Raw genomic sequence first — 25,129 nt, forward strand, 5'->3', positions numbered from 1 at the left:
TATAGTGTAATAGAAAAAGACTGAGAAACAGAAGGAGTGGAGTCACATGAATACCTGTTTCTCACAGAGGCATGAGCTAAAAGGCACTGTGAGGACTATCTGGAAAAAGAATTGATTTCGAGGATAAAGACACCGTTTCCCATGAGCACCAGCACCCATTTTTGTAAAGACTTGACCCTTGCCAAAGTGTGTATTTGAGCTCCTTTTTAACACTACTTTTTTTTGTTCAAGACATCTTTTTCCAGGATGCAAAGCATCATTGTAATGGTGTAACAATATGACTTAGCCAGAATTTATAAATGAACTACAAAAGCACTCAGAGAGCGCAGACCTCCACAAGCATATTGTGATTGTGATGCAACACTTAAGTCCTACTTTAATGTTATACTCCCTTTCAGCAGACTGTCTGCTACAATTTGGTATTAGTTTCATATTCTGGATCTTAGTATCCAGAATATTGCATGGATCTAGATCGTACTTTTACATCTTTCAGAAATGATCCTGACCTTGTCTTGTATTGTTTTGCAAAGCAATCTGACCATTTATCGTGGAGTTTTATACACATATGGTGAAAATGGCCCTATCTCACAATGATAAAGAATCCTTTAAAAAAAAAATACAGGATCCAGACGGTGATCCAGATCACCTCCAAAATTTAATAACTTCTTCCTTATCCTGTTCTGAACATTTCCTGGAGATTTCATCAAGATCTGTTCGTTAGTTTTTGAGTTTTGTTGTTCACAGACAAACACACAAAAAAAGAAATGCAACCCTTGTTATCTAATGAACTGGCTCTAACCAAGCTGTTTTGGGCAAAACATTTTCATCAAACAAAAAAAAAAAAATCAGACTGCAAGATATCTAAACCCAAACACAAGCCATGTCCAACCTGGATGTCAATTTCTTGTGCCACTACCAACACATAAAAAACTGTAATTCAAGAAGAGTGAATCCACAGTAATCTGCTGATTAATGTGAGTCCAATCTCAGTTCATAACAGTTGAATCCAAACAAAAGAACTTAAAGAGATAAACGATGGAGGACATGTCCGTGGCATGAAGTCTCACCTGCTCCCAAAACCTCTTCAGGCAGCTCCAACATGGGCTGGAAGCTCATAGATTCCTCTTGGTTTTACTCATAAAAAATAATCCAGTTTCAAGGGTTTAATCCAACCATGGTCTGCCTGTCTCGGCTGACTATTTTTCCCCACAGGTGAGTTCCCTCCCACCTTAAATATAAAAAATCCATACCCTAAAAGATTATATTCAAATGATGTGTATTTTCCCTTGTTCATTAAATGTCATAAATCAGCATGCCAACAGCCCGACAAAAACAGAAATATATGTGCATACAAATAAAAGAAATGTATATACTCTTCTGTCTGGGGCATGTGTTGATTCTGTGGCTAAATTTAGCTAATACCATGCTTTTTGACTCAGCTACAGAAGGTTTGGTTTGTGGTCTGTTCGACCGTAACTGGCTCCAGTGTTGCTCATTTGTAAGAATCTGCTGCTTAAATCTGGTGTGTGAAAAATCTTACCTCTGACATGTTCAGTGCCAACTTAAAGCAATTTCTTAACTGTTGTCTTGTGTGCTTCCTGTCATCTTTCTGTTTTGCTAATAGAAAGAAGAAAACGGAAAAGTGGTGAGTACCCTCCCATCCTCGCAGAGCCAGTTCCTCCAGTCAGGCCTTGGACCAGGACAAGAGTATGAAGTCGGTGTCAGCATCATCAAGAACGACACCAGAGGACCCGAGGCATCCAAGAGAGTCACAACCAGTGAGTTCGAGCCCGTAAACAAGCATGTTTAAGAGTTAACTGATCGTTAAAAGCAACCATCTGCTGCTTAATATCCATTTCAGATGGAATGTCATTTTCCTGCTCCGCCTGGTGCCCGTTCACAGTTTGATCTGAGGAAAAAACATTAATATCAAATACTGAAATTCCATAATGAGAAAAAGAGCAAGAACAGGAAATCCCCTCCGGCTCTCCATAGCTCCATCTACCACATTGAAGCTTCAGAGCAATCACTCAGGAACATTAAATCTCAGTCTAGCATGACCATGTAATAGCTTTGTTTTCACTTTCACTCAGTCTCGCTCCTAACTTTTGTCTTCTGCCTCACTTTAAGTTTTACAGCAGAGCTGCTCCATACGTTACTCTGTGAAATGCTTCCAGTTTCTTATGCAATTGATGTAACATGCCAGGCAAGACTACTTTCATTGTGCATGGAAAAAGCATCAGTTTTACAAGCCTCTGCTGGTGGATTCCCCGTGGGTCTCACACCATCTCACGTCTGAAGTCATTTATTTGTGCAGGCAGGCTGAGGTGGGCACGCTCCCTGTAACCAAAGATACTCGCTCCAGAGAGGTCGACTAATCAGAACTCAAACACATGAAGAGGACAAACACTGAAACTTGTCAGGTCATGAACAGATTTGGGGAAAGAAAGGATGAAGCCGTAAAATTTCACAAGCGCTTTCCTGTGTGGGTTCATGGGAGACATATGTGGCATGTAACATAGCAGAAAGCTCTGTTTGGTCTGAATCCTGCCCATGAAAAAAAGTGTTTCTCCAACACTTGATAGAAACGTCTCTACTTTGGATGAAGGTTCTGTGTCAAATGATGCCGTTTTTTGCATTCTTATAATCCCACAGTGGCTTATATATCTGCAGAGCTGTCAGTCATTGTGTAATCCTTTTTTTATAGCGTCAAGTTACAAATTCAAACTCAAAATAAAGCTCTGACAGTCACATGCAGTAGTGTCCTTGAGCATGACACCAAACTCAAAATTGCTCGAGCTAGTTGTCTCATTAGTGCCGGTTCCAAGCCCGGTTAAAGGGGGAGGGTACTGTCAGGAAGTGCATATGACGCTAAACTGTGTCAAATCAACATGCAGACAAGAAATCAGAAACAGATGATCTGTTGTGGTGACCCTTCAACGGGTAAAACTGAAAGAAAAAATACACTGTTAACACAAGTCCATCAAAGTGCAGGCACTCCCAAGCACTCCCATACAAGAGCTCTTTAAATTACCATAACTACTCGACCATTTTGGCCACACAGTTCCTCAAAGAAGAAAAGACAAGCTTCATGGTGATACCCAGGGTATTACGGTACTGCATAGGAACCCACATGAAACCTTGTTCCAATCACAGGATATAACTGATGCAAGTTGCTCTCATTACTGTAACTCTTCAACAATTTGGGCAAGAGAAAAAAAAAGTTTTCTGAAAGAAGAGAAGACATACTTTTCCAGGCATGCTCTCTGATTCTTTTAAACACAAAATAACAAAACAATAATTTCCTGGTGGCTGGTGTGTTACTGTAACCACACTGTAGCCAGTCAGCAAGGAAAGCTCTGGGTGTTGTTGTGTCACTTTTGGGGGAGCTGCTAGCCAGGTCATCTTTTTGTACAACCTGGGGTCCAAAGGTTAAAAAAACAATACGCTTGTGAAGAAATTATTCAATATTTTGTTTCTTTGCTCTGTAATATTAGTTTCGACATGATTGGAACAAATCCTGGATGAGGGAAAAGATATACATTAGACTTGTCATTAGGAGGTTTCTAGAGGACTTGGGGAAACTACAAGACCTTATAAACGTGGTCGTACACATAAAACCCAAACCCAACATCGAGATCAGGAACTTTTTCCTAAAATTTCAAAAAAAGTATTTTGATATCTATGAATTTAACTCATTGTGGTAAATGAAAATGAATTAGTCTGCTTAGTTGAGCCAGAATTTGTATATATATATATATATATATATATATATATATATATATATATATATATATATATATATATATATATATATATATAATTTTTTAAAAAATATTTTAGATGATAATTTTCAAATCAAGGAACAAATCTGAGAGGCTGCAGCTCTAACTGGTGTTTCGAGCCAAATATTTACACCAACATGCCCACGGTTAGAGGTAAAATACCAAATTTTAGCAGGTCTAATTTTAACCATGATTTTTTCAAATTTTTCTTTTTTTTAATCTATTTTTTGTTTTGTTATTTCTTGATACAAAGTTGATGTAAAGTTTCACTACAGCTTGAGGGATTGTATATTTTTGGAGGTACGTTAAAATAAAGCAAAAGGTTGACACATTTTAAAACTTTTGATTTTAAAATGATACCAAAAGAATAATTTGAGCATTGCTTAATTAGTACAGCTCTTCCTAAAAGATTATTTCTGATTATTTCCTCTTCAGAGATTGACGCCCCCCGACAGGTGGAGGTGAAGGACGTCACAGACTCCTCAGCCCTGGTCAGCTGGTCTCAGCCTGTGGCTCCTGTGGACAAAATCTCTCTGTTTTACGGGCCCAGCTACGACCCCTCAGACGACACCAGTGTGGAGGTTCCTCCTCCAGACAAACAGTACAGCATCGACGGTCTGAAACCAGACACAGAGTATAGAGTGTCACTGTTGTCCAAGAGCGGAGAGGCCGTCAGTGAGCCTGTCACCACCACATTCACAACAGGTTAGATTTAATCTATATTTTTGAAACTGAAGCTCTTTGCAGCCTCATCCTAGAAGCATTCAGTCATACCTACTTAAAAGTTTATTTTTTATGATTAAAAAAATGTATTTGCTCTAGCTCTGGATGCCCCCAAGGACCCACAGGTTGTTTCCCAGACAGACGACAGCATCTCTCTGGAGTGGACCAACAGTGAAGCTGATGTCGGCGGCTACCGAGTGAAATACAGTCCCATCTCTGGAGCGAGTCACGGCGAGGAGCTGTTCCCACGAAGACCAGGAGACACTACACAAGCAACTATCACTGGTAAGAGGATTTTTATCAAAGTAAATTATCTCCATTCGCTGATTCCTTTAGTCATACTTCATGGTCTTTCCCTTCCATATGACAGGCCTTAAGCCGGGGACGGAGTACGGGATCGGTGTGACTGCTGTGAAGAATGAGAGGGAGAGTCTCCCTGCTACTACCAACGCAGCAACTGGTGAGAAAAGCTGCCCAACAGCTGTGCAAACAGCCGTCCTTCACACCCTTCACGAAACACACACACAGACAGAAAATGTGTTGACACAAGTGGGGTGATGAAATGAAACCGATGGGGAGAAAGTGATTTGTGATTTGAGCGAAGCGTGTCACAGAAGTGACGATAAATTAGAAAATATCAGAGTGTGAAATTTACCATCAGGGAGTTTCACGCTTGTTTTTCTCTTCCAACAGACATCGATCCTCCGACAGATTTCGAGCAAGTGGAGTCCACAGAGACCTCGCTGACTCTGAGGTGGCAGAAACCACAAGCAAAGATCAGCATTTACAGGCTGGTGTACGTCTCCGGAGATGGACTGGTTGAGGAGGTGGAGATCCCGGCTGCGGCGACAAGCTACGTGCTGTCAAACCTGACTCCTGGGCTGAGCTACAGCTTCAGTTTGGCTGCAGAGAGGGGGCACAAGAGGAGCTCACCTGTGACTCTGTCTGCATCCACAGGTGGGTGGAGGACAACTTTACTGAAACATGATCACAACACAAGTCTCAGAAGCAAGATAACATTCCTCTAATCATTTTTATTCCCTCAGGGCTGGAACAAGCTTTTTAGGGAATTATGATATAAGTTTTAGGTTGTATGACTATTAATAGTCTTTAATGCAAACCTTTCTGAATTTATTTTTATTTAAGTAGTTTTCTGTTTCTTTACATCTGTTCTGATGCTTTAAACTTCTTCTAAAGCTCAAAGATAAGGAAATAACACACTGATGTGAAACCTTGATGTGTCAATAACAATCTAATTAGCTGTTAATTCAATTTACACAGCACCAGGTTTGCACCCAGTAAGCATTACTGCATGAAAAGGATTTCCTGCTGCTGCTGCTTCACATTAAAAGCCCTTAATGGCGCAATAAGTTGGGGGACTTTTATTGTGAAGAAGCCCCAGAGAACAGTTAATGTTTTTTTTAAAAAGTCAGTCAGTCAGTTGCTGATTTTCATTTGCAATTGTGAAAAAATGACCATGTGAAGAAGAGTTTAGTGTAACCAGGATTGAAACTCAGAGCATAATAAGTTCAGCGCTGGGATTTCTGGATCCCAGCGGGAGATAAATGTGCAACAAACGGTAATGTGAAATATGCCCTCACATCTAACTGACACTCTCTCGATTTGTGCCTTTGTCTTTGTTTTTCTTGTAGCCTCTTTCACATTTTATTTAGCTGACTCAGACGACCGTGAGCTAACCGCTCCTACAGGCGCAGAGGACAATGTCATTAGCTTTTCAAACTTAGACCCCTCAGAGTCCCAGTTCTCTGGGACAGAGCCCGAGGACCTGAGTGGACCGCTGACTATTTCAGGCATCACGCCTGACGGATTTGACCTCTTGTGGAAACTGAACACTCACCCTGTCTATGATAGTTTCACAGTAGAGTACAAAGACTCTCAGATATTATCAGACGTGAGAGAGATTCAACTTCCTGGAAATGCCACTGGCTCTAGAATCAGCGGCCTCCAGGCGTCAACAGAGTATCAAATCAAACTCTTTGGAGTGAGCGGTAGCCAGAGATCTGCGCTACTCGAAGCTGTTGCAGTCACAGGTATAAAGTCTTTTTGAGAGCATAGTTTTAAGGAGATAGTTCGGCTTTGTTCAGACTGCAGACCTTATTTTCTTATTCAGCTTTTCAAGGTCTAATCTAAACTTTAAGATACATTTTCCTAAGTGTCTGCTGCAAGAAAACAACAGTCCATGATCAGATTAATGATGCAAAAGGAGGCAAAGTAAATCCATTACATGCATTAAAAACTAAAGTTGTGGAAAATGCGTCAGAGCAGCTTTTACAGACTTTACAGGACAGTCTGTAAAAGCTGCCAGACCAAGGTAGATATTTTAGTGTCTTATGAGTTCATTGATATCACCACAAGGAGTGTGTTGCAAAAATAAGCACAAAGAGTTGTTAATTTCTCAATCTGATCACCTGCACACTGAACAAAGCCTCTGGCCTAAAAGGTCAAACTATCCGTTGAACTAGCTTGGCGTGATGTGCATGCTTATTTTTCATGTCATGCTAAAGTAGCATGAAAACCCCAACAAAGGTAGCTGAATCTGCACAAAATCTCATCCTCATCCCCATCATCTGTAACCCAGTGAAAGCTTTTGAAAAATGCTGCTTCCAAAAGTTGTAAATGCAAGAAGAAATCTGCAGTCGGAGCATTTTGTTCCTGAAGCAGATAACATCCTCGAAAACAAGAGGACTAGATTTCTTCCTGCGTTTTACTTTTAAATGCAGCAGTTTTTCTCTTTGAAAGCCTCATTTCATCCTCATCCTCATCACTCATCGTCCTCAAGCCCATTTACACTTTTAAATTGTTCTCTGACAGTCGGACGAAATTTCAAAACACCTCAGCAGCATGTCAGAGAAGTGAGTCTTTGGAAGAGTCAGCAACAAAACGGCTGTGCATGGCTTCACCATCAGTTTGAAGATGACTGAGTACTTCCACCTCTGTGGACTACTCAGAAACTTCAAAGATTAATGGCTCTGAATGACTCAGGTGTCATTAATGCCTCGGCTGCTGCCTGAAATGAAACAATCAGGAGAACGTTTGACAAAAAGACAAAAGAAAAGGTTCAAGGATAAGAAACTTAATGCAAACTATCAGACTTGAGCGCAACAGTACGCTTATTTTAACGAGATGTCTTCTTCACAGGTTTATTTTCAGACATCAGGAGATCAGATAACGAACCCGTTCACTAACCTTCTTTTATTCACTGTAGCAACCGAGCCTACCTCTGCAGATGCTCTGATGCTGAGCATCAAAAATGTCACAACAACCCCACAAACCGCTCTGGAAACTCAACCCCCAGAGCCCCTGAGCACCTCACAACCTCCCACCGCAACAACTCCACCCATTACACATGCTCCTCCCACCTCAGAGGCCACCACCACAACAGAGGCTCCTCCCACTTCTGTTTCTGATGTAATGAGCTCAGGTGAGGAGCCTGAGAGCTCAATCCTGGACTCGTTGGGAAACTTCACGGTAAACGTGACCTCCACTGGTGTAAGCCTGGCGTGGTCAGCGCCTGATGAGGTGTTTGATAACTTTGTGGTGGAGGTCAGTGCTCAGTCAGGGGAGGAGGCACATGTGACCTCACTGCCAGGAGGAGTGAGGAAAGTGGAGGTTGAGGGTTTGATTCCCTCAACACGGTATAATATAACAATACAAGGGCTGGTGGAAGGAAAGAGATCAATTCCTCTTAAAGCTTTTGTCACCACAGGTACATGGAGCTTCTGTTTTCTTTGTCTGTCAGCTTTCATCACAAATCATCATCACTTCCTTTTGTTTTAATGCCTTCCATGTTTCAGGATGTTTTTTATGTGTTCCTCAGATGGTTGACTGTTCCTAATTTCACTCACCTTTGTCTTTCTTAAGTCTGCTTTAAGACAGCTTTTAATTTCAGACTAAAAGGATTATGATAAAAGAGTAGAAATATTTTGAGGTAGAATCATTTAAGATAAAAGTTGGTTTCAAATATTAGTAGGATGGTGTATTTTTTAATGGTATTCAAAGATTTTACTCAAATGTATTGATGTCAATACCTCTTTGATTTTTTTTTTTTTAAATAAGTAAGAAAAAAATTGTGTAATGTTTCGAGGTCTTTCGTTCAGAAGGGTATTAGTCCACTTAAAATAATTTGGAGCCTTTGTCATCAAAATTTCAACTTAAATTTTCCCTCAATATTTTTTGTAAGCACTCTGAATTCCAGAATCAGTTTCAGTATTTTGACTTTTTGAGAATTCTAGAATTCTGACCAAAAGTTTTTGAATTCTGACTTTATTCTAGAATTCTAAAACCCTGAAATCAATTTTCAAACCTGACTTTGATTTTAGTATCATAGAGTTCTGATGTAAATTTGGAAATTCTGCCTTTTTAATTTTTTTTTTATGATTCCAGAATTCCAACCTCTTATTTGGGAATTCTAAAATTCTGTCTTTGATTTCTGGATTCTATTTTTTTTTAGGATTCCAATATCCTTACCTTAATTTTCAATTATTTTTTTTTCGTTTTTAATGCTAAAAGTCTAACTTTAATTTCAGTATGTTTATAATTTTTTTTCTTTATCAGAGAACTCTGACTTAAATCTTTGAATTTTATTTTTAGTTGTTTTTTTACAGCACTCTTGAATTTTGAATTTCATTTCAGAATCACAACTTTTTCTGAGAAGTCTAGAATTCTGACAATAATTTTGGGATTCTGAGTTTTGGAAAATTCTGGAATTTAAATGTAACGTTTAGAATTCTGACCTTATTCTAAGAATACTAGGATCCCGTGTAAATTTGCGAAACCTGACTTGTTTTTAGACTTCCAAAATTTGGACTCATATTTCCGTATTCTGATTTTTCCTAGCATTCTGACTTAAACCTTCAAAATCTGCCTTTCTATCTCAGGATTCTGACCATCCCTAACATCTTTGAATGTCTTCTTCCTTACTCATGCTTCGCTCTAAAACCTTTTCTTGGGATATGTAATAATGACTTTTGAACTTAGTCTTGCCATTCAGTTGACCACAATCTGATCTGTCTGTCCACCAGAGGAGCTGAAGCCCATGGTGGTGAACCTCACCATCTCTGAAAACACATGGGACGGCTTCACTGCGTCCTGGACTCCCGTGGGTGGGGAGTTTGAGAGCTTTGTGATTGAGGTTACAAACTTGGAGAATTTCGCAGAGAGCCAGAACCTAAGTGTGTCTGGAGACGCTTTCAGCCTGGGCATCTCCGGGCTCAATCCCAACACCAGCTACATGGTTGGTGTGTTTGGGATGCATCAGGGCTCCTTCCTCGAACCCCTGTACATTGAAGCAACTACAGGTACCTGCAGCCAGCCTTCTGTCCCTCCTTTTTTCTCTTTCAGTCACTAGATCCTCTTTTCATCTCACACTGGAGTGTCCACACCTCGCTGCATGAAATAAGAACAGAATAACACCCTGATGTCTCTTTTGTTACTACTGTCCAACCAGGAACTGTTCTCTTCATCTTAACCAACATGCCATGAACCATTCTTTACCCTCCAGCCACTGATTCTGTCTTACTGAGAGAGGGCAGGGTGATGAAATCGCATCACTGAACCATTCAAATGCCCCCTCAAATGTTCACCCTTACTCCCCCCCATCCCAGTTTCCAAAGTGCATGACACCCCCTCCCTCCATCCCTCCCCCCTACCATCCCCTGCATCGTGGTGAGGTTTGACGCTGATGTGCTGCAATGATTGCAAAAGCAAAACCAATAACTCTCACTCTCACACGTCCGTCACACCATGACTGCGTGACCGTCTCATTTCACCCCATCAACCGTCATTCAGTGTGTAATCGATTAACCTTGAAGGGATCATTTGCCCGTGGATGTGTCAGTGCTCGCGTGAGTTTTAGTGACAGCTTCTGTTAATGACACACTTTGCTCAGTTTAGTTTTGCAGATTTTGGTGTCTGATTTGGTAGATTCTGATTCCCTTTTTCCCAAAACGTTAAAGTAAACACACTCATTTCCTTTTGGACTATTAGGTGGCAAATGATTAGAACCTCTTGTCATTATCAAGGTAAAGAGTTCATAACATCAACTCAGGTTTAACAGTAAACTTGGATGGTGCTTAAACAGTCTGCTGCATGTTTGCATGCATTTAAAATAATTCCTGTTTGCACAGCTCTTTAAAGTCTCTGCAGCTTTCTTGTGTTGATCCGCAAAAAAATTTGCAGGGAAGTACCTAACCTCTTTGTTGAATTGATGAATTGCATGATGAGAATCTACCTTTGCATGTGAAACAAACACTTTTGGTTCATCTTCATCGTATTTCCACATTTAAAACGCTACATACACCTAAACAAGCAGGTTAGAACTATTTGGTGGTTTTCTGAGGGCTTCTCTCTTTTTTTCATTTTCTGCAATACCTGTACATCTATTTCTTATCAAAAGAGCAATGAAAAGATTTTAGTTTAGATATAAAAACTGCTAAATTAGAACCTTTTTATTTACAAGAACATGCATGTCATTAATCTTTAATTGAGCTACTCAGGCTTTCAGGAAGTGAAAATTGGTGGTGGTGAGTTTCCTTTCACACTATGCTTTATTCTATAACTAGAGCCTGACTGATGGGATGCATATATCAACTAGCCAATATGATAGGATTGAAAAGGAAGTCACACCATTACAGGGCATGAAATTGCACCATACTACGTACAACATCCCACAATGATGCAAGAAAAGACATGTTTCAATACGAAGAATTAATTACTTATTATTATTATGGTATTGTTCTGCATTGGGAACCCTGCCATATGAGTTCAGGAAATGTTGAAGCTTGGAGCTTGGAGAGGAAGAAAACAATTCCTTTTTCTTTCATTTACATGTATAAAAAGACTAGGCAGGTAGAGCACACTTCCCTGCTCTTTCATGTGAAAACAAGATAAGTCAAGGCACGGTGATCATACTGTCTCCCTCTTACATTTCCATGCATCTAAAGTCAAGACAGGTAGAGCACCCTTCTTCTATCTTACATTTGCATACATAAAAAGGAAAGGCAGGGAGAGCAGCAGCAAAGGCCTCTCTGTCACATGCAGATATAGAAAGAAAGACTGGTAGATCACACTTCTCTTACATGTACATACTTAAAAGGACATGCACAGAGAGCACAACCCTTGTCTCTTGCATTTACAGTCACTAAATGCAAAAGTGGGGAGAGCACACTTCCCCATTTTTTATTTGCATACAAAAATCTCCGAGGCAGGTACAGCACCCTTCTTCTATATAACATTTGCATACATTAAAAGCAAAGACAGGAAGAGCAGCAGCAAAGACCCTCCTTCTTTTTGCAAATATAGAAAGCAAAGACAGGTAGAGCACACTTCTCTTACATGCACATACTTCAAAGGCCACACAAAGAGAGCACACCCCTCCTTTTTTTCATTTACACACACACCAAACGTCAAAGCGGGGAGAGCACACTTCCACTTTCCTTCATTTGCATACCTAAAATCCAAGGCAGGTAGAGCAGCAGCATAGACCCCAGAGCAGAGTCAGCATCCGTGCAATAAATGAGACACTAATCTGAAAGCCTGCACTATTTTCTTTACAACGCATTTAATAGTGGTTTCAAACATCCCATGTTGTTTGGGCTCTAGTCATAGCTCTAAGTAGCTTCTAATAATCGAGTCTTAGCTTGTGCTCTGTCAGAAGTAACAGCTCAAACTCTAATAAAGATTTCTCTCTTCAGTGAATCATCCAGTGCTTGGCAAACTATTTATTTCAAACTTAACGTCAGAGAGCTTTACGATCCTCTGGAACGGAACCGATGGAGAAATTGATGGTTTTATTCTGGAAATAATTGATTCTGATTGGCTGATGGAGCCAAAGGAATATAACGTGTCCCACACTGTGAAGTCCTATGATGTCACAGGGCTCAGGCCCAGCACTGATTACATAGCCTACCTCTATGGGACTTACAAGGGAGCCCGAACAAGTGCCATCAGTATTGTGGCATCAACAGGTATTACGACTTTTGATATTCATGGTAATAAAAACACAGGGCTGTGTTCTGTTGATGTAAAATTCTGAAGTAAATTCTCTGCATGTTTGCATACATTAGATGTGAATAAGAGAAAGATCATGCTTTTATTGCCATTAGTGAATATATATTTCATATTTTTCTCCCCTCTGTAGCTAAAGAGCCTGATTTGTCCAGGCTAGTTGTTTCTAACATTACCTCAGACAGATTTTCTCTGTCATGGCGGACAGGAGAAAAGGCCTTTGATAACTTTATAGTAGAAGTCAGAGAGTCTGCTTTACCCTCGCAGGCGATGGGGCGCACTCTGAACGGAGACATGCGCTCAACAGTCATGGCCGGGCTCAAAGCGAGCACACGCTACAACATAAAGCTGTACGCCAGCGTTGGCGGCCAGAACACACAGCCTCTGTTTGGCGTAGCTTCAACAGGTATCGCATTATTTCAACACAGCATGTGCATACCGTACTTATGAGCTCAACCTGACTAAAAAAGCCCTCTTCTCTTGTTTCTGTTCAGAGGACGTCCCACAGTTGGGGCCTGTAGCTGCCTCATCCATGAGCCCACATAACCTCAGCGTGTCCTGGAGCACTCTGTCAGGCCACTTTGATGGCTTTGTAATCAGGGTCAGTGACCCAGAGCAGCAGTTTGATACGATGGAGTTCAGACTGCCGGGCCAAGCACGTAACTTTACCATCTCAAACCTGATGGATGCTACAGGCTATGATATTGAGCTTTATGGTATATCTCACGGGCGCCACACTCCCTCTGTCTTAGCCCACGCCGTCACAGGTACTCAGTATTTACTCACATCTGAAACTGTCAGCAGCTGCTTCAGAATCTATGTTTATATCTTTGTTGTGAGCTTCACTGAGGCTGATCATCTCACAGGAAGTGAACAGATTTCATGATTTGCTTTTGCAACCATTGCAGACATTTCCTTCATAATGACACCTTGTTCCCTTCCCACATGTTTCCACCTTCACTGTAAAAAAAAAAAAAATCAAACCCATCGCCCTCCAGCTCCTCTCCCCAAAGTGGAAAACTTGACCATTTCCAACATCACCCCTTACGGCTTCCGTGTGTCGTGGGAGGTGAAGCAGAGACCTCAGGAGGATTTAGCCCCCTCTAGCAGTGGCTTCAGAAACTTTCACATAGTGGTGACAGACTCTGGCTGGCTGCTGGAGCCTCAGGAGTTCACTGTGCCGGGAAACCAAAATCACCTGGACATCTGGGGCCTCATCACGGGGATAGGCTATGAGGTCAGGCTGACGGGGGTGTCAGAGTCAGGGCTGCTCTCTCGGCCTCTCAATTCAGTGGCTGTGACAGGTACCACTCACTGCAAAGTCCCCTCCTCTTAATCCAAAGAGCAGCTCTCTGGATTAACTCTGATGCAACTACTGTATAGCTGCGACCATCATGATATACAATCCTTTTCTGAAGTCTCACCATCACAACCTGGAAGGTCTGTCATAGAGTTACACTTTGATATGTACGCCTCATTTTTTATTTTTGGTAAAACTGTGTGTGCAGAGTAAAAATTGTGGTTCAAAGGGCAAAATGTTTAAGTTATTTCTTCGGCAAGTTAAAGCTCATCAAAGAATGAGATCACCCATTCAAGCCCCCCAAATATCTGCTTTTTGTGCAGTTTAAGTAGGTACAAATGGAACATGATCTGAGCTTTTGTTCAAGGTCCTGAGTACCATTACAGCTTTAATTTTCAATAATTCATCTGAATTAAAGTAGAGCAAAGCTCAATGTTACAGAAATGCATTGGTTTAATCTTTGTTATTCAATGGAAGAATTGGAATTGGCCTAAAATAAAAATTTAATACTACTACTACTACTACTACTACTACTACTACTACTACTACTACTACTACTACTACTACTAATAATAATAATAATAATAATAATAATTTTTATTATTATTATGATTATTATTATTATTATTATTATTATTATTATTATTATTATTATTATAAAATGTGAGGAATAAAAATGAATTTTCCATGATTTATGTTTTCAATTAAAATTTTACTTATTTGTTTCATCATTTATTTATTTCTATTATTATTAAAGTTATTTTTATTTTTATTTTTTTCCCAAAAAAAATCTTTAACAAACATCAAAGACTGACAAGAGTATACCAAACAAAACAAAAAACAAAAGAATAACAAACCAACAAAATATCATGATTTACGAATTTGGACCACACTTTTGGCACAATCCTAGAAAATTACTATTTTAAATGTTTTGAAAATTCAGGTTTAGAAATACTAAATTAATCCAAAAATTCCGTAATTATAGCTGCTTTAGACACAGTAAATCAAGAAAAATAGAATATTAGTTGAAATGTTAAGTAGGAAAGAAATATGAAAGAAAAAGATGGACAGCAAAAAATCAGTACAGAAGCATTAAATATTTTTTAATAGGATGAATAAAAAAAGCACTTACAACGTAAAATGAATTTATAAAAGGAGCAGAAGATTTGGAGATTACAAACGACAAGGTTCCATTTAAGAAAATCTAGAAGTCTAGGGTTCTTCCTTTATTTTATTACAATTATTGTCGATTAAAAAAAGTTAGCTTTATCCCAACGATAGATGACTTGTCTGGGTTTGGATGCTCTCCAGTTTAAAGCTCTGCACTTTATCCAGTCAAGCATCATATATTTTAGTTTGATGAATACTCCTACCCTGTTTTGATGGTGATGCTTCAGGTGTGTGTTGTAACTCTAATCCTAACACACTCTTCTTTTCCAGAATGATCTCACCTTTCTTTAACCCACAGAGCAGAGGATACGGAGCTCTCGTCTTTCTCTTTCTACCTCCAAAATATGAACAAGTTTTCATATTTTAAAGTGTGTTTTCCTTCAGATTATTTTTGGGATTATTATATGGTGCTAACTTTTGAAGGCACTTGTACTGGCTGTACAGCTGAAACTCTAATGAAAAGATATAGATGTTTAAAATAAAAAAAAAAGAAATCAGATGCTGGAAAACACTGAAAAATCAAAGAGACATTCTGAGCATGAAATGTCCGATGATTTGACCTTTAACCTCAATTGTTCTCTTTGAATGCACTGAATGCACCAAGGCTGACCTTGGAGTCTTCCGTCTGGGATCTTCTGAACAAGCATTTTAAAAAGCATCTTATCTCTGAACTTTCCCAAACTCACGCTTCGTAGCCCGTGGTTTTCACTAACTGGCACTTGAGATAGTCGACTAAACGGTTTTCGCTGTACCACCAGGAAACCTTCCTGCCTGATTGCTCACTCTCTCCAACCTGGCGTCTTTGTCCGTTTCTCAGACCTTCATGATTATTATCAAAAAAACCCACCCAAACCTGCTACACCATTGTGTTTTCCTTGTCTAAGCAGAGGCGGAGGCAGAAGTGGAGCATCTCTTCGTCTCTGACATCACAGCCGACAGTTTCCGCCTCTCATGGGCGGCTGACGACGACCTTTTCGACAGATTTGTGATCAAAATAAGAGACAGCAAACGGTTAGCACATCCTCAGGAGATCAGCGTCCGGGGAGATGAACGTACCAAAGTGTTAACCGGACTCATGGGCGGCACCGAGTATGAAATAGAGCTTTACGGTGTCACGTTGGACCAACGCTCCCAACCTATCACTGGGGTTGCTCAGACAGGTATATGAGAGTCAGAGGATGAAGTTTCATTCTAACGACTTCCTTTGGTTTCTTGGTGCAGCGTCTGCTGTCAGAGCTGCACCCACTCTCCCACTAATCATCTTTATCCCACTGTAGGCTTAGCTCCATGTCTGACTCAGGAGTTGAACTTGGATCGTATGAGTAGTTTTATTGGACGACCGTGATTTGCCTTATTTAAGCATTTTTTTCTGTTTCCTGTCTGCACTTGTTTCCTTTTTACGCTTTCTTAGGCCTGAGCACTCCAAAGGGACTTCACTTCTCTGACGTGACTGATTCCTCCGCTGTGGTTCACTGGTCTATGCCACGTTCTCCAGTGGACAGCTTCAGGATCACCTACGTGCCATTTGAAGGAGGTGAGAGGATGAAGTTTGGCGGCGATTTAAAGCTCCTGTGATGAGTTTTTATCGGTTTTGAAACAGGTTCAAATTAATACTGATGCCTCTTTATTAACTCCTGAAAGCAACTGAGACCATCAGCAACAAGACTGTCAGTTTCTGTACTTTAAGTCTAATGTCTGAAACGTCTGAGAGGGGGGTAGGTGTCAGATCAGGTGATGAAACGACCTTCCCTACATTTCTAACAGTACATATTCTCAATAGAGGAAAGTAGGATGATTGTTTTTTTTTTAGTCTGAGGATTTTGGGATGCACAGGAGAAGACAAGAAAAGTTATGGGGTGTCCATCTTTTGTCCACAGAAGGGCGCCAAAATCAATTGAAAACTAGAAAAGCACTCAGAGAGCGCAGACCTCAGCCAAGCATATTGAGATTGTCAAGAAACACCTAAGTCCTACTTTAATGTCTGCTACAATTTGTTCTTAGTTGCAGGTTTGTATGATAATTTGTTACCTGACAGTGTTGAAAATTATGATGATCCAGTACATCTTTCATATTCCAGATCTTAATATCCAGAATATTACCATGATCTGGATCATACTTTAACATCTGTCAGAAGTTATGGTGACCTTGTCTTGTATTGTTTTGCAAAGCAATCCAACCACTTATCATGGAGTTATATACACAAATGGTGAAAACGGCCCTATCTCACAATGATAAAGAAATCTTTAAAAAAAGTCCTGGATCCAGACGGTGATCCAGATCACCTCTAAAATTTAATCACTTCTTCCTTATCCCAATTTGAACATGTACTGAAAATTTGATCAAGATCTTTCTGTTACTTTTTGAGTTATGTAGTTTACCCAAAAACTCTCCCAAAGACACAACCTCCTTGGCGGAGGTAAGAAAGAAGTGACCCCACAAAGTTAACCCTTTTACAACCTATGTCATCAGAAAGATGTGCACTCATTTGGCAAAGGGAGGAGAGTTTAGCTCCAGCATTCTTCAAACCCTGATTTCAAACTATAAGCAGAATGAAAACATCTGGTTGTTCCTTGGTTGTTGACCAGATATGATATTACAACTGGTGTTTTGGAGTAAAGTGTGACTCTGTTAACTGAAGAAGTGTCAGTGATTGTTGGCTGACAATCACCAGTTAACAGAGTCACACTTAATATTGAAACACCAGCGACATCTGCTGCTGTGAGTTATTAAATTAGTTTGTCAATCAGCATAAGTTATAACTGATGAAACTTTGAACCCAGTTTCAAGTTGAATCAAGTTATTAATAATCTGACACATTCTGAGTAGTTCTCTATCTGGACATAGTTTTCTGGACCCCGGGTCTCAGACTCAGTGGTCTGCATCAGCTCACTGATTTCTCTCAAAGCTGGAAGTCATTTGATGGTTAACCCCTCATTTAGCTTGAAAAGTCATTTGTACAGCTATAACTGTTTCCAAATGGCAAAGGGGTCTCCAGCTTAAGTTTTACTTGCATCTTGAAGCCCCTTTAAAGACTCTTGATTTTTTAAACTTTTATTTTTCATAATTCTTCAGTATAAAGGATACAAAGCAGTTATAGAAAAGGAGAGCAAAAACTTGTAAGTTTGAGTTGATTTTTGCAGCTCTACTGACAGCTAATTTTATTTTTGTCCATCTTGAAAAAAAAATAATAATAAAAGGCAAAGAAAAGTCTCACTTAGACACCACAGTGAAGCCTACATTACCAAAGAAAGTTCATTTAAATACACAACATGAGTGTTCTGGTTTAAGACTCTTATTTTGTCGTCTCTGTTTTTCACAGGAAGTCCAATGATGCTGACTGTAGATGGCAGCGTGCTCCAGACTTTACTGCCCAACATGATCCCAGGGAAAGTCTACCAGGTGACCGTGAGTGCCGTGAAGGGTCTGGAGGAAAGTGACCCCAGCACCGACACTGTGACCACAGGTTGGCTCTCCCTGTTCCTTCCCTTACCTTTCTGTGATGACGCTGCAGTCAGTTCTCAGAAAACTGAATTAAAGCCATAAAACACTGTGCTCCTGTTTGTTCCCTCCAGGTCTGGACAAACCTCAGGGTCTGACTGTGGCTAACGTCACCGACACCTCAGCCCTGCTGATGTGGCAGCCGTCTGTGGCAACCGTGGATGGCTACGTCATTACCTACAGCGTTGAGTCAGGTGTGTTTCTGTTTGCAGTCATTTGTTGTGACCAAAACACCTTTAGTTGTTGACACACAGAACGTCAACACACAAAGACTGATTTAATACGAGTTGGATGTTAAAACTGTCCTGGAATGACTGTCAGGCAGCAGATCGGCTGGTTGCACCTTAAAACCTATCTTAAGAACATGTTGTCTTTGATATCATGGCCTCATGCTTTGGCCCTGTTTTTCCTGTGATACTGGGGTGTCTTAATCACACTTAACAACCTGCACAGACGTCACAGTTTAGAGGAGCAGTCACCACTATTATCCTGCAGTAAAAGGTGCATAATGACAGTAATTCTTAGAGCATTTGGCTCTGACGCTCAGACTGAGGTATCAAATTCTTGACTGTTATTTCCAAGTTAAAGGGAATGTTCCTGGACCAGTGATCTTGCAAAAACCGGACTCTAAACAGGTATATGTCTTATTTTAGCAAAAATTCTGTTGTTGATTTTCCTTTCTCGGCACAAAGATGAGAAATTATGACAGAGTGGGGAAAACCGGACACAGACAAATATCATGGGTGCCCCAGGAGAAGGAATCTAAACCTCACAACCAGACAACCACTGAGCTATCAAACCTCTATGAAGTGTCTTTTATGTCAGTAATTTTTCTGAAGAGGAAAAAATAAAAAGGGACTTTCATTTTCTTTTAATATTGCTTTAGCAAAACCTTAAATCTCTTTATCAACAAATAGAAACAAGTTAGAAAAAGGCTTCATATCTCAAAAATGTTAAAGGTGTTGAGGAGGGAAGGGAGAATATGACAAAACAAAATGCTCCAGATGTTGAAAAGTGAGATATTATTATATTATATTATTTGAGACATTATTTGTGTTTGATTTAGGCCTCATTCTTGACTTTTAATAAATTGACTAAATACACTTTTTGACTTGTCAGGTGAATGTGACTCAAATTGAGCCTTTTAAGATAACTTTTGGTAAAAAAAAAAAAAAAAAAAAAGGCATAAACACTTTGATCTAACTTTGTGCAGTGTTGACAGCTTGTTCAAAAAGTTACACAAGATTACAGCGAGCTCGAGATGAGAATTGCCCAATTTGTGACATCACAAGTTGGTGGATCTTCTAAGAAAAGCATATGGCTGTTTGAATAAAAATCAAATAATCTTTCTACTTCTAAGCATTTCTACTTTTTACTCTCCTCTATCACAGTGTCCCCCACAGTGGAGCATGTTTCCGGGAACATTGTTGAGTTTGAGATGGACTCCCTGTTTCCAGGAACTCACTACACTGTCGGAGTTCATGCAACAAGAGAAGCATTAAAGAGTGACTCAGCTGTGACTGAATTCACCACAGGTCGGTGTAAAGAGATTTGTCATCCCCTGGTTTATAAGAAAAGATCTTTGATTTAACACTTTGGTGGTGTTTTATGTTTAGACGTGGACCCCCCTCGTGACCTGACGGCTGTGAACATCCAAACAGACGGAGCCACTCTCACCTGGAGGCCTCCTCAGGCTGCTGTCACCGGTTACACTCTCACCTTCACATCGTCTGATGGAACAATCAGGGTGAGTTCACCTCCTCAGAAGCTCAAAGACTTTAATCTGCAGCATCATCTTCTTGTCTCACTGTTTTGTGTTTGTGTGTCAGGAGGTGGTGTTGAGCCCCACAGCGTCTTCTTACAGCATGTCTCAGCTCAGCGGCTCCACAGAGTACAACGTCCGACTTCAGGCCATCGCCGGAGCTCAGAGGAGTCGTCACATTAGCACCGTCTTCACCACCAGTAAGGGTGATAGTTTGTTTTTCATCACTTCTAAGACTGTGGTACTTAAAGGGGTAATAATTCCAGTCTCTGTGTTATGCAACATTCCAGATGCAGGAGAAAAAGATATTTCTTCAAGCTTGAATTCCTCTCTTTTAATGCGATATCCCACCTGTGCTTATTTTTCATCCTGTCTGGGCTTTTCTACGTGGAAAAGTTTTTCCGAGCCCTCTCTCAAACAGATACCTTTTTATATAACCGAGAGGAAGATGAAGCACCTGTGTTGTCTGAGCGTGCTCAGTTGATGTCTTTTTAATGTGCGCTCTTAGTTGGGCAGCTGTACAGACGGCCTAAAGACTGCGCCCAGATTTTTCTGAACGGAGAGACGACGTCGGGTCTGTACACCATTTATGTGGCAGGAGAGGAGACGCAACCCATCCAGGTTTACTGTGACATGACCACGGACGGCGGGGGATGGCTGGTGAGTCCACACTGGGCTAATGAAAGCTGTTCTAAAGCATAAATCAAGACTCTTGCTGCTCATTTGAGAGACAGACGAAAAATGACCTCAGCTGTTTTTGTTGGGTTAATTTAAAGATGCTGTGACACTCATGATGTTCATTTCTCTTCAGGTTCTCCTCCGACGCCAGAATGGAAAGCTGGATTTCTACAGGAACTGGAAGAACTACACTGCCGGCTTTGGAAACATGAAAAATGAGTTCTGGCTGGGTAAGAGCACCTGTCTCCTCTTCTGCCTCCTCTCCCTCTTTCTCTCCTCATCTACTCACCCATATCATATCCCCACAGGTCTTTCCAACCTTCATAAAATCACAAACTCTGGACATTATGAGCTGCGAGTCGACTTAAGGGATAAAGGAGAGTCAGCTTACGCTCAGTACGACAAGCTGACGATCGCGGAGCCAAGAACGCGTTATAAAATCTACATTGGAGCATACAGCGGAACAGCAGGTTGGTAGCTGTAGGGGGGATTAGTCACTTGACTCCTTTTTTCCAGTAGAGATGACAGTGAAACATAAGTCTGTGCTAAGTTTCAAGATGGAGGAAACAGTTAATCAAACTAGCTCCTAAAGCTCCCATCATGGCAGTGTAATCTGCACAGAAACTAGAGCTTAGAAATGTGTATTCAAACCGCTGGACGACACGACAGTGGTATCGAAAATGAAGTCAAAATACTGCTGCAAAACTTTGTGTAATGTTCTCTTTCCAGGTGACTCCATGACGTACCACCAGGGTCGACCCTTCTCCACATACGACAACGATAACGACATCGCCGTCACAAACTGCGCCTTGTCGTATAAAGGAGCCTTCTGGTATAAAAACTGTCATCGGGTCAATCTGATGGGGAAATACGGAGACGACAGTCACAGTAAGGTATGTATGGATCATCTCTGGGTATCATATCCTTCCCAATTCAACAGAACTTCACCTTTTCTAAAGTAAAGAAACTCAGGTTAACTGATGTAAACATTAACTCTGATGTTTTTCATCCTTCAGGTATTGAAGGACCTTTTGATGATTTACAGTTTTAAACACCTCTAAAATCATTTCAGGCTACTGTTCTCACTTCACACTCGATAAGACTTAGGGTCAATCCCAGTTGTCGTTCTTACTCAAGGCTGAGTTTTGCTTGATGCGTCCACAGGGTCTGTGCGGTTATATGCGGACAAATTATGTCACTTTCATTCACACCCATGCCTCCTCAGGTGGTCCTTTTCACGCGAAGAATTTCCACACTGTGCACACTCGAAAATTTATAACCTGCCGGACGGAGACACCTGGACAAGATGGTGGAAGTGGTTGAAGTGCAGAAATACAGGCACCTGTATGACTCTTTACACAGAGGTTACCATTACAACCAAGTGGTAAATAATTCATGGCGTAAACTTTCGGCAGAGAAGAGGAATCAGTTCAAAGAACCTGAAATGATCTCCAGGACAGATATGTAAATGTGCTGTAAACAAAGCCAAACTTCTTCGACTCTCATTTAGTGCTCTAGTAGACTTACATTTGGGAATGGACACCAGCGGACGCCACACGGGGTGTTAAAAATTAATAAAAGCCTCATGCGTTCTCTCCCTTCTATCTCATGCTTCTCATTTCCACGAGTCACATTCGTGTGGTAAACATACTCACTGGCTTTCGCAGGTAGAGCGACTATGTATTCACTTCTAAACAAAACACATTTTTACAAACTGATGATAAACAGATGTCAGATTAGGGTGACAAACTCACAGCAAGCAGACACCACAAGGATGAACCACATCACATGAGTAATGAGACAGCTAAGCCATGAAAAGTGGTATTCAGAAGCTTTTGAATACTGTGACATTCGCTTTTTATTGCTTCTTAGCTGATGCAGCTCCTGAGTGCAGATTGTCTGTCCAGTCACTCATGAAACGCCGACCATGAGTAAAGTCCACCCGCTGTGAACCTGTTACCTTGGTCTGACATCTGTGCAGCTATGATTAGCTATAGCTGTAGCTGTCGCTATAGCAGCGTTAGGTTTAATGTTGTAACAAGCGATTTCAAAATAAAACCAACAGTTCAAAACAAGGGTAATATTACCAGGAAGTAGTAAAGGATGTGATATCTGATGAAAAAAAATATAGATATCATGGGAAATTTATCATACCCCTTGGTTTGAAGTGAGGTCTAAGTTTGTCCTTTTTTTAAGGGCTGTGTAGCCTCCCCCCTTTAGCCCTTCCTTGGGAACTCTTTGGGGATTTTCCTCACTCCAACAGCTTTGTCGTGCGAAAGGAAAAATCAGATTCATCCATGAAGTGTTCCTACCCTGTGTGAAGCGTTAAACGTGCATCATAAGGAGAAGTGACTCTGAAGTGTGATATATTTCACAGTTTCAGCCTCTTTCTCATGACTCTTTTCTCTTTTTTTCTCCCATAGGGGATCAACTGGTTCCACTGGAAGGGCCACGAGCACTCGATCGAGTTTGCAGAGATGAAGATCAGGCCGGCCAACTTCAGGAATTTTGAGAGCAGGAAAAAACGATCATAGACTTGTGAGCTCCCCTATTCACACCTCACACACACACAAACACACACACACACACACTCACACACACACACTCCCACTGAGCTTCTGTGTTCCCTCATCCCACGTTCATCTATAAAACTCAAACAAAGACAATCACGCTGAATGAAATTCAGTTTGGCTGTGAGAACATTGTAAAGTTGCACCAAAGAGGAAACTATCAGTCAGTGAGTTACCTGGTTTATGGGACCAAACATCTTTATTAACATGAGAATCACTTGTAAAATTAGTCCATGAAACCACTGAATCAGCATCATGTCAAAGGCACATAAACAAGAGGCGTCACGTCCTCTAAAGCAAAGAAAAAAAATCATTCAGTGTTGAATAAAAAAAAAATCCTCCATTTTAAATGTAGCTATTAAAGAGAAAAATATATAAAAGTCACATTTTAAAGAATAAAATAAACTCTGAGAGCTGTCCTGTGTTATTTTACGGTCCAAAAAAAGTCTGAACTGGTTTTTAAACTGTGTTTCACTTATTTTGATAAAAAATAAATCAGAATGATGGTCTGCAACCTTCAATAAAGATATTACTTTGATAAAAGTGTGTGAGCTCTTTTTTCAAGTGCATGCTCAGTGAACTTCTACTGTTACCCCAGCAGGTGGCAGTGTTTACCCTCTCTGCAGGTCCTCTGACATGTAGGTGACTGTCTGCTCTAAATTTGGAGGAAGTAAGTATAAATTTGTTACTCCCTTTATCTGAAGCTCTAGTAAGAAGTACTTAAAAAAAATCATTTTTAGAGATGTAACTTTTATTCTGAACTTAACAGTGCCCGTTACATTAGCTCCAAAGCTAACATTACCAGTCAGAGAGAGTTCCCTAATTTATCAAGTATGAAGTTAAAGCTTCTGTGAGGAGTTTCAGACATTGGATGAAACAAAGTGAAACCTTCCCACACCCTTAAATAAATGAGCAACAAAGACAAACAAGAACCTCAACATAAGACTAATTTCTTTAGAGTGACTTTTAACGCACCATCTTTTGTTTACATCAGGCTGTCCACACATTTGATTTTGTAAAAATAACCAAGCACCAGCTTCTTTAACATTTATTAACTGTTAAAATATCACATGAGTGCTCTGTTTGTTAACTACTTCCTTGTATCATCGTTACAAACAGATGGTATCAAACCTCACCTGTCCCTCAGGTGTTTTTTAATACCAGACAATAAGTAGTCAGTTTTCTGCAGTGTTACGTGCTGCGTAAACATCTGCAAACTCTGCTTCTGATGGAGGAAAATATCCTCCATCAGGGGGCGATATGAGGAAAAAAGGTCAGTATGTTGTTTTTTATGGCAGGATCAGAAGTGTTTTCTTTTTTTAATTATTATTATAATTAAGACTATTTTGACTCAAACATCATTTTTAGCACCAAAAAATTCTCCTTTGTGTCTTTTCTGCACTATTTCATAACGTTAATCTGGTCTTGTGTCCGCTCATGTATTTTTTGAACTCTCACATTTTCACATCATGATAAATCCAGTCATTTAAAGACGTCAGCTGTAAGAGTTGTTGAGTTTCTGCACAATGTCCAGCGCTTGAGCTTTATACCAGCAGCCTATACACAGTCCAGATGTAGGTTAGTGAGACCTTGACTAGACTTTGACTTTGGTTTGGTT

General features: G+C 40.3%; 1 protein-coding gene across 3 annotated transcripts in view; it reads left to right on the plus strand.

Moving 5' to 3' along the window:
- LOC141805383 (tenascin-like) overlaps window positions 1-23,998 on the plus strand; it is a 44,681-nt gene extending 20,683 nt beyond the window's left edge. Inside the window, exons 7-24 of one of the 3 annotated variants that reach the window (XM_074690418.1) lie at window positions 1,625-1,778; window positions 4,221-4,490; window positions 4,608-4,793; window positions 4,879-4,968; window positions 5,202-5,465; window positions 9,551-9,826; window positions 15,891-16,163; window positions 16,415-16,537; window positions 18,323-18,466; window positions 18,576-18,695; window positions 19,893-20,036; window positions 20,118-20,248; window positions 20,331-20,463; window positions 20,772-20,923; window positions 21,075-21,171; window positions 21,250-21,411; window positions 21,671-21,834; window positions 23,365-23,998. In XM_074690418.1, the coding sequence (XP_074546519.1) occupies window positions 1,625-1,778; window positions 4,221-4,490; window positions 4,608-4,793; window positions 4,879-4,968; window positions 5,202-5,465; window positions 9,551-9,826; window positions 15,891-16,163; window positions 16,415-16,537; window positions 18,323-18,466; window positions 18,576-18,695; window positions 19,893-20,036; window positions 20,118-20,248; window positions 20,331-20,463; window positions 20,772-20,923; window positions 21,075-21,171; window positions 21,250-21,411; window positions 21,671-21,834; window positions 23,365-23,475 (2,994 nt within the window). In that variant the 3' untranslated portion in view covers window positions 23,476-23,998. The remainder of the gene's footprint in view (window positions 1-1,624; window positions 1,779-4,220; window positions 4,491-4,607; window positions 4,794-4,878; window positions 4,969-5,201; window positions 5,466-9,550; window positions 9,827-15,890; window positions 16,164-16,414; window positions 16,538-18,322; window positions 18,467-18,575; window positions 18,696-19,892; window positions 20,037-20,117; window positions 20,249-20,330; window positions 20,464-20,771; window positions 20,924-21,074; window positions 21,172-21,249; window positions 21,412-21,670; window positions 21,835-23,364) is intronic. The other 2 variants (XM_074690420.1, XM_074690421.1) reach the window with 2 other exon arrangements.
- The last annotated feature ends 1,131 nt before the right edge of the window (window positions 23,999-25,129 follow it).

Source organism: Halichoeres trimaculatus, unplaced genomic scaffold (genome assembly GCF_033239565.1).
Source record: "Halichoeres trimaculatus isolate MK-OKI-2021-1 unplaced genomic scaffold, fHalTri1.1 fHalTri1_scaffold_16, whole genome shotgun sequence".
NCBI classification, from domain to species: domain Eukaryota; kingdom Metazoa; phylum Chordata; class Actinopteri; order Labriformes; family Labridae; genus Halichoeres; species Halichoeres trimaculatus.